The sequence below is a fragment of the Ovis aries genome, chromosome 15 (assembly GCF_016772045.2).
Source record: "Ovis aries strain OAR_USU_Benz2616 breed Rambouillet chromosome 15, ARS-UI_Ramb_v3.0, whole genome shotgun sequence".
Taxonomy (NCBI): Eukaryota; Metazoa; Chordata; class Mammalia; order Artiodactyla; family Bovidae; genus Ovis; species Ovis aries.
The window spans coordinates 13499835-13509932 of NC_056068.1; the positions used below are offsets into that span (position 1 = coordinate 13499835).

The 10098-nt window shown below is 38.0% G+C and overlaps 1 protein-coding gene across 20 annotated transcripts in view; it reads left to right on the plus strand.

Moving 5' to 3' along the window:
* CCDC82 (coiled-coil domain containing 82) overlaps positions 1 to 9880 on the plus strand; it is a 33376-nt gene extending 23496 nt beyond the window's left edge. For 18 of the 20 annotated variants that reach the window (XM_042232854.2, XM_042232857.2, XM_012095346.4 and 15 more), the window contains 2 exons: positions 4076 to 4261; positions 8208 to 9880. In XM_042232854.2, coding sequence (XP_042088788.1) covers positions 4076 to 4261; positions 8208 to 8273 — 252 coding nt within the window. In that variant the 3' untranslated portion in view covers positions 8274 to 9880. Of the gene's footprint in view, positions 1 to 4075; positions 4262 to 4651 lie in introns of all 20 variants that reach the window. The other 2 variants (XM_060399682.1, XM_060399683.1) reach the window with 1 other exon arrangement.
* Positions 9881 to 10098: the final 218 nt, after the last annotated feature.

Sequence of the window (10098 nt, forward strand, 5' to 3'; positions counted from 1 at the left end):
CTCAGCTTGTTGCACTTTGGTTTTTAGCTGTTCTTTGTCACTCAGTCATGTCCGACTCTTTGCGACCCCATGGACTGTAGCCCGCCAGGCACCTCTGTCCATGGGATTCTCCAGGCAAGAATGCTGGAGTGGGCTGCCATGCCCTCCTCCAGGGGATCTTCCCAACCCAGAGATCGAACCCAGGTCTCCTGCATTGCAGGCGGATTCTTTACGTCTGTGCCACCAGGGAAGCCCAGTGTTCCTAGAGACCTGGAAATAGACAATAGACTTCTTCCCATCCCTCTTTCCTTGAAGATCTTTTCTCTTTCTTCTCCATACTTTAATTTCCTTAAGGAACTGATTGCTTCTCTGTATATGAGGGCCTAACGAAATACCTCAGAAAGCTATCCACAGTGTTAAAAACGTGTTTAAAATGTGCATAATGCATGTTTCATTGTATTTCCTTGCTTAAATTTGTTAAAGTGTTGATTTACATTTCCACATGTTGTGTCTAATAAATTACAGATCAGATTATTTCTATTGCTTTGCAGTCACCATCTTCTGCTTTAGGAAAATTTGATGACAATTTTTAGCTTTGTTTCTGATTGATCTTTGGCTATGTCAGGCCCCTAGTTCACACTGATAACTGAGATGACTTGGTTATCTTCAGATTTATCAGAGTTATCAGAACTATACTAACCCTACACAGTGGATTAATGATCATTTACATATCTCTTAACTTATCTGCTCTGAGGTAATCATCACAGAAGTTACCATTTCTCTTTCTCTCTGACAATTTTTTTAAAATATTGTCTATCTTGTTAGAATAGCGTCTCTATTTTTTCTTTCTTTCTTTTGATTTTGGCTACACTGTGTGGCTTGTGGGATCCTAGTTGCCCAACCAGAGACTGAACTTGGGCCCTTGGCAGTGAAAGCACTGAGTCCTAACCACAGAGCCACCAGATAATTTCCCCCAAGTAGTGTCCTTAATGTTTAGAAATGCAATTAGTTAATTAAAAGTACTCTCTAAATACATTTATGGACATGTAAGGACACTACTCTAGCAGTATAGATTTGATTTACTTGTTTTTAGAACTTCATGTAAATAGAATGCTACAGTATAAGCTGTGTTGTACTATATACATTAATTCATAAGGTACAATTGGCTGTAGCAATGCACTAAAACAGGGAAGCGGTGAAAGGAGAGGTCCACTTGCGGTGTATGCAGCAACTATGTACATTTACTGTGTATATTTACTGCTTTTTATGAAGCCTTACTAATAATGATTTAGGCTCTTCCATATAAAATGTGCTCATATTTGGGGGAAAAAAAATAGTATGAGAATATCCTAAAGGTAATTTTGGGTTTATTAACTTCCAGGGTCGATAAACTAAGTGTAAGGTAAACACCAAGAGGATAGGAATTAGAAATGAAAAGGATTTTCAATAGATAGTTTTGTTTCATACTGGGCAAAGAAAATAGAAAATCTTAAACACTTCTCCTCTCCTTTTGTTCCAACTCAAAATCTCTATACAAATAAATTCTTGTTTTGTGGAAATACAGAATACAATGTAATAAAAACAAAAAATTGTATTATTTGTCTACCATATTTTATCCAGAGCAGCCGTAAGAGATTTTTCCTGCATCATCTACTTGAAAGGTAGAAATGGACTTCCCCGTAGAGTTCACTGCAAGTGTTGGAGTATCTTTTTACTTAAAGTGGGAGGTATTGGCAAGTGAACTGTAATTTATATGACTGGTTTGATGATAATGTTTCAATGGGAACAATACTTACAGTAAGCAAGCCATGAACAGTAATACCTGATTGTTTCTGATGATCTGAAAAACAGATTTTCCCAAATCATAAACAGAAATACAGATGTGCTTTTCATCAGCATTTTGAAATTCTAAGAAACATTTGAAAATATCCCAAATGCCATCTTCACAAGACGATGCATCAAAGTTGACTGTTACTGACCATCATATTTAACTTTTATTCATTTTTGCCAATATACTTTTGTATTGTTTATTTAACTCATCGCCTGTGTGATCCCTACAGTGTGATTTCAGAAAAACAGCACAGTTCTTTGCCAGATAGAATACAAGTTGCATAGGTCAGTAATGTAACTATATCACTCTCACTGAATTCATGAAAGCATAACCCATCATTTATGTAGACACAAAGACAAATAACATAAATTAGGAGAAAGTTTCTCTATTTCCTGAGGTTACTCCATGAGAATAAGATTGGTCATGTTATAAAGTTTGAAGTCCTTTCTGATGCATTTTCTACAATGAGTGAAATAATGTAGGTACAGTTACATTTAATGAGGTCAGTGCAGTGACACTGTTTCCCAATTTTAGCTATAGATGCGTATAACAAAGTATACATTTAAAACATTCTAAAAGAGAATGGATGGTTGAGTTCACAAGAAGAGTATTCTTAATCATAAGATCCTAGAAGTCCACATAAACATAGAAATCAAAATTTTTACAGTTTGCTAGTAATAAAATATTAATGTTTATAATTACATCAGACTCATTAATTAAGGGGCTTCCCAGGTGGCTCAGCTGGTAAAGAATCCACCTCCAGTGCAGGAGACCTGAGTTTGATTCCTGGGTCGGGAAGATCCCCTAGAGAAGGGGTAGGCTACCCACTCCAGTATTCTTGGGCTTCGCTGGTGGCTCAGACAGTAAAGAATCTGCCTGTAATGTGGAGACCTGGGTTCGATCCCTGTGTCAGGAAGATCCCCTCGAGGAGGACATAGCAACCCACTCCAGTATTAGGGCTTCCCGGGTGGCACTGGTGGTAAAGAACCTGCCTGCCAGTGCAGGAAAGGTAAGAGATGCAGGTCCCACCCCTGGGTGGGGAAGATCCCTGGAGAAGGCAGTGGAGCCCACTCCAGTATTCTTGCCCGGAGAATCCTATGGACAGGAGCCTAGGGGGTTACAGTCCATGTGGTCACAAAAAGTCAGAAACAACTGAAGTGACTTAGCACACATTGAAGTGAAGTGAAGTCGCTCAGTCGTGTCCAACTCTTTGCGACCCAGGGGACTGTAGCCCACCAGGTTCGTCCGTCCATGGGATTCTCCAGGCAAGAATACTGGAGCGGGTTTCCATTTCCTTCTCCAGGGGATCTTCCTGATCCAGGGATCGAACCTGGGTTTCCCGCATTGCAGGCAGACGCTTTAACCTCTGAGCACCAGGGAAGCCCACATTAATTCAGATAAAAATATAACTAAACAAAAAGTTATTTTTTACTTTGCATAATATTTTGGAAAAAAACTATATTTGGTTAAAAGTGCTGTATTTTTAATATTGGTGTGAGAGCCTGTTTCAGTTTACGTGTTTGTAACAGGAGTTCCCAACCTCTGGAATCTAATGCCTGATGATCTGAGGTGGAGCTGATGTAATAATGATAGAAATAAAGTTCTATCCCAAAATCATTCCCCTGTCCAGGTCTGTGGGGAAAAAGAAAAAAAAATGTTTTTCATGAACCTGGTTCCCGTTGCCAAAAATACTAGAGATTGCTGGTTTATAAGCTAGAAAATTATCATAATTCAGGCATTTTTACCTCAGTAACTGTATGTATATTAGCTTGCGTGCTTTTCTTGCTTTGGGGTATGGCTGTCTTTTTGCCTTACAAGCCATCTTTCTCCTCTTTCCCAAACTTGACTCACTGTTTTCTAAAGACTTAGTTCACACACCACCTAATTTAGAACCGTGCTTTTTTCTGGACTGTGTTAATTGTCCCTTCTCTGTATACCTTGATTGCCTCTTGTGCATTGCATTTGGCATGTTGTTTTATAATCACTTGTTTTTTTCTCCCAGCGGTGTACATTCCCCTGATACAGGAGGCGCATATTTTATTTCTGTATCTCCAGTGCTTAACTCAGTACTTGAAACATAGCAGTTGCTCGGTTTTTTGTTAACTTGGTTGTATAAATAAAAGAAGGTAAAGGAATTATTATATAAAAATTTTGAAAAATAATGCATGGATTCTATTTTAAAGAAAATCTGAGCACCAGAAAGGCTGTACTTCCTCTACTATATATTCATTTCATATACCAGATGATGTTTATTTCTTGATTTAGGTGTTTACTGTTGGCAGAATTTGTGCTGAGCGAACCAGAATTTACCATAAACTGAAACATTTTAAATTCGAGCTGTACCAAGAGTGTTGCTCCATTGCAAAGACAGAAGAGGTTGAGGATGAACAGGTTAAAGAAACAGTGAAAAGAATTTTCAACCAGTCAAAAAGCAGTGGCTGGATTAAGAAGGTAAGGTAAATATAGAAGAACCATTTCATTCAGTAGGTTCTGGAGCCTACTACTGATCAGCTTCAGCAAAAGGATGTGAATTATGAGAATAGAAGACAGTGACTTTTAAAAGAGAACCTCTCCCTCTCTCCCTGTCTTGGTATTTTCTCTTCTTCCACCCATTCCTGTCATGCTCATCATTGTTGTACCCTGAAGAGGTGCCCTGATGTTCTGTGTGTTCACTTAGCTCATCAGATACATTTTAATCAGCAGTAATATAGTCCTTAAATGAAGGACTTCTGTCCTTTCACTTTTATGTATGTGTGGTTTTCCTTGCATATATATTAAGTCCCCTTATTTTCTTTGACAAAGTATAGGACTCACCTCTGCTTGTCTGCTTCCTATCTTTAGAACAGTTCTTGTGACGTGAGAGTGAAGAAGCCCCTGGTGCCAATCTGAGGAAAGGACCCCGGCTGCCAGTTCTAATACACCCACATCCTCTTCCTGAGGACATGGGACTGAGCAGTGAGCACTGTAACTGAAGATCAAGGGGAATGCAGAGGTTTCAGGCCACAGCACTGATTTTGATTCCCCCATATCCTGTTGATCACTAAATGTGATAGCAAGGATAAAGTGGGGATTTTGAAGAGTGCACTGGATTCCCGAAGATCTGCTGGCAGCTCATAAGCTCTGGTCTGCTCACAGAGCTTTTAGAATTGTTATGGTACATGGAAAGAATGCAAGGATACTAATATGATCGCAGTCTTCTAAAACAGGTCCAGTTACATGACTATGTAAGAGAGAACAGATAGGAGGTTTTCAGGTATCAACTCAGATAGGAGTTGATACTCAGATCAGTAGTATATTTAATCTTAAAAAAAAAAAAAAAAAGCCTGGGTTATTTATATCAGGGAAATTTGTAAAAGAGGAAAATAAAAAGAGAGCTTAGAGAATAAACTTATGAGCCAAGGGAAAGAACACGAGAACAGACAAAACAGGAACTTCATAGGACATGGCATGTCCCACAGGGGTGTCCTGGGCCGGAGGAGGATATCAAGGTCAGTTTCCCTTTTGACAGTTACCACCCACCACAAACCACCAGCTGGGGGTCTCCTTGCTTGCTCCCCACATCTTGACCCTTCAGTCGTCTTGTTTCATTTTACTCTCTTCAGCTTTGTATCTTTTACTTTGCTTCCACTTCTCTCAGTTCAGCTCAGTTCAGTCGCTCAGTCATGTCCGACTCTTTGCGACCCCATGAATTGCAGCACGCCAGGCCTCCCTGTCCATCACCAACTCCCAGAGTTCACTCAAACTCAACGTCCATTGAGTCAGTGATGCCATCCACTTCTCTCAGTCACTCACAATTCTTTCCTCCCTGTCCTTCTCTGTGCTTTTTCATTTGCCATGGGGAAGAGCCATCACTTATCTAGTAAGTCCCAACTTCGTTTTCCTCAGTGACATGAAACGTTTCTTTTTTTATTTTTATTTATTTATTTTTTGACATGAAATTCTTAAGTGCTTTTATTGATGCATTGAAGTGTTACCAATCCTCTAGTGGGGTTGAAAGACCTTTTGGGACACCAATTAAAAGAATTATGTACTAGGTGTAGCAAAATTACTGTGTATTGTACATACTATATAATAATTTTATATATGGGAAAGAACATTAAACGTCTTACAGAAAGAAGTAAAGGTACTTCTCTAAGGTACATTTCCAAATCATGTACCTTAGAGAAAGCTTAACAAAGTTTGTGACAACAGAAGGGACCTACAAGAAGAAAAAGATTCTTAAGAAAGCCAAGTGTCACATTATGCTTAAAAAAGTAACAGCATTGGGCATTGAAAGTATTTCAGGATGCTGCATATTTAGGACAACATGCATATTTTTTCACATAAAATACCAAAGAATTTCATTTTCTTTTTGAGAGCCCTCCTACTTTAAAAATATTTGTCAATAGATGTTCTCAAAAGATTTTCTAGAAACCAAAGAAAGTTTATTAGCCAATGTAAGCCCATAGGCATCTTTCTGTCCTATGATTAAATTGCAGAATTTATCAGTACCCTGACATTTCTCCACATGACTCCACCTCCCCGTCAGAGTGTGTTTGCCTTCGAGTAGTAGCACTGCCTGTGTTCCTGTGATGCGTGCCGCCTTCTTGGCCACAGCTACCCTAAACCTTTAGAACCTGGGCTCTGTGCTCCTTGAGTGGTACGTCCATGGCTCTTTCTGCTCTTAGCTCTCAGCATGTGAGCCTCCTCTTTCACCTTATACAAACTCTGTAGCTTATGTTTCACACCTTGCTTTTTCCCTTACCTGCCTCTTCTTCCTCCAAGCATTTTTCTTCCTCCAAGCATTTTTCTTCTTCCAAGCATTTGTCTTCCATTATCTTGGGCTCTCTCAGAATTTCTTCCCAAAGACCTGCCAACTAGACTGACTTCATTCTTCTTCTTCTTCCTCCTAACAATTTAACTAGGAGATCTGATTTTAACCTAACGATAATAAAAGGATAGGAGCAACTCAAGTGTAAGAAAATAAAATGATAAAATTATGATAAAATCAAAATATATAACGACTGTAATAGTAATACATGCCTCGTTCTAAATTAGAAGTGAAGAACAGAATGTCATATGCCACTGGCAAATGCTGACGAACAATTTTTCTTTGAGAGTACCTTTGATGGTGGGATTTCAAGTGGGAACTTGAAGACAGGATTGTTGGGATGAGGTAGTGAACACAGAAGACCAGGAAGTGAAAAAAGTATGTCCATAGGGACATCAGGTTTCAGTCCCTATCACCATAAACGTCAGAGCTATCAACACCATCTCTCGTTTTATTGGAAGCAGATGCAGAGCTCATAAGGAGAGCTAAGAAACCGTTAGGTCAGTTCATCTCCCCAGCAGAAGGAAGCACCTGAACTCTGTCAACCTTGAAATCTCCAAACCGTCCCAGTTCCTCTCTCCTCTTGTCCGGCCCTGGTCTTTACTCTCCCATCTTCATTGCTGTCACTCAGATTTAGGCCTTCATTACCTAAATTATTATAGTAGACTCATAACTAGCTGCCAAACCATTCTAGACTGGATGTTTTACCCTTTTAAATATATATATATATATATATATATATATATATATACACACCTCAGATTATGTCAATTTCCTGCCCTAACACCTTTGGCAGCCTTCCATTGCCTGTCACATTATTGCTAAGCTCTATAACCTAACATTTCATACTTTTTATTCTCTGACTACCTCTTTGCTTCAGTCTTCTCTCAGTTCCCCTGGAAAACCTCAGACTGCAGTCAAACCCCGTGCTTTCCTGTCTTGTCACCGTTTTGTGGATTTCTGTCTCCTAGAGAAAACACTCCACCAGACCGTCGCCTACCAAGTCTTTCTCCCTAGGACAGCTCAAATGCCACTCTTCCTGGTCACCTCAGCTAACCATAACCTCTCTTCAGAACCCTCATAGCAGTGTCTATATTGGTGAACTCTGTTCTCCTTAGAGGCAGGGAAAGCAATGGAAAGGGCATGGCAACCCACTCCAGGATTCTTCCCTGGAGAATCCCATGGATGGAGGAGCCTGGAGGACTATAGTCCATAGGGCCTCAAAGAGTCAGACATGACTGGAGCAACTTAGCATGTGTGTGCATTAGCAAAGTATTTGATATGTGTTTAACAAATTTTTGTTGAATAAGTTATTGAAGTTGTTACACTCCTGCTGTAAATATAATAGAAAACATAATTTATCAGACAGTTACGAAGTTAATAATAATGTTCATTTTGATCTCTTACCAATGCTTTCTATGAATTAGAAATGATTATTTGAAATTGAGTCCCTGTTTATAATAAAAAGATACTTGTTCATGATTGCCATGAGATAAACTTGTTCCTATTTGTGTCTGTAGATTGAAAAGGCCTAGTTTATTTTCACTGCTTTGAGTAGAATAACTAGCTTTTCTATTATATACACAGAAATATGATCAACTTGAAGAATATCTCAGTTCTGCGGATTACTTTCAAGATGAGAAGTTTGATTGAATTTTAACACATTTCCTTCAGAGAAGATTTTGTAAATTCCTGTAAATGTAAAGATCGCAAGTCTTATTTCTCTGTATCATGTGACCTATTTATATGTTTTATGTATAGCTTCATGGCAAAATATCTTGTGTGAAACATGTTCATCTTAATTTCCATGAAACAACACTGCAGTCTAATAAAACTTTTATCTACTGTACATAGAATACACAAGCCTAACTTTAAGTGTATTTGCAAGTTATATAACAATGCCTTTATATCAGATGACTATCAAGTAAATGAGCTCTTCATGTCCTGTCAGTTTATTAGAAAACCATGTATTTTAAAAATCTATTTAGATTAACATCTATGTGTATTTATTGCTGAATTCCTGCCCATATCTGCTTATTATCCTTTTGTAGTATTAAATGATCTTCACTAACATTTTTTACTGCCATCAATACCTAAATCAGTGGGCCATGGAAGAAGCCTCGGTGTTATATTCAACTAAATTCTCTGGCATCACAATCAGACTACAGCTTACCCATTCCAAGTAGAGGAATGCTTTTTTCCCTTTTCCAAAGTGTCCCTTACAAATATATTTCAGGCCTGCAAAGTCTTCCAATCTTCACATTCAGGAATAATTTCATGATATGTATTTGCATAGGTCATAATGTTCTTTTTCCTGTCCAATTTTGTTTACAGGTAAATGAGTAAGATGTATTTTATTTATTTTTATCCATTACTCTTCCCCTATAAGTATTTATTAGGATCAAAAGATCTGAGAGAGACAAATTCTGCCAAAAATAGTTTAAAGTCACATTTTGGCATCTTCATTGCTTCTAAATTGCACTTCTAAATTTTCCCTTAATAGAATAAAGTAAAATGGTTTCAGAGTGAACAAATGGACCCTGGCTATTCTGTATCTTTAATTCTTAAAAGTGCCGTTCTAGTAGGGTCTAGTTCCCTGTGAATTTCAGATCCTTGTTTCTTCAAGTGTCAGTTGAACCTCACTTCATCTATTAATGTGGTTCATGGAATGGTCTTCATGATATACATTAAAAATTGCATTTTATTAAGTCCTTACATAGAGATTTAATATTTTCTACAATTAATTTTCCAATGTCATCCCTATTATGATTGTAAACAAAACAGGTAGAACTTACAAAGCTGTGAGAATACTGATGCTGACTTTCCATGTGAAGAATGCATACCTCTTTTAAAAGTATGAAATGGAAACTTTTAATCATGCATCTCTATTCTTATTTGTCTGTTATATGGAAATAATCCTTAGCTATATGAAGTTGCAGTTGAAAGTTGAAGATACAGTGATAGTGTCCAAAAAGATACAGGGCAGAGTTTAGAGGAAAAGTGATGGCTAATTGGGAAGGGTGAAGATCATGAATGATTTGTCTAAATAGAAGTCCAAGGAAAACAAAAGAATGACTCTAAAGTATCTCTGAAGACCTTGGGAGCATCATTTCTTGTATGTGACACTACAGACAAGTTTGAACCAACTGAAGAGTGAACGAACCAACTGAAGAGTGAACGTACCAACTGAAAATTAAAAATATTTATCTAATAAATAGCATTTACTTAATTTATAAAAATTAAAGCACTAATGACTTTAAGGACTTGTAATGGCAGCTGACTCAGTTCCTAGGTCATGCCTCTTAATGCCTTGAAACATTTTTCTTGTTAGAACAGTATTCTGGCTGTTGATCAGGAAATGCTGATAAGTAGCTTTGCTGATGTCTGAAGCTTGCAACCGAGCAAGCTTCTTCAGTAGGTGTTTGGAGAGTGCAAGAGACTTTTGTACATGATTACACCAAAAGAACTGCAAAGAGAC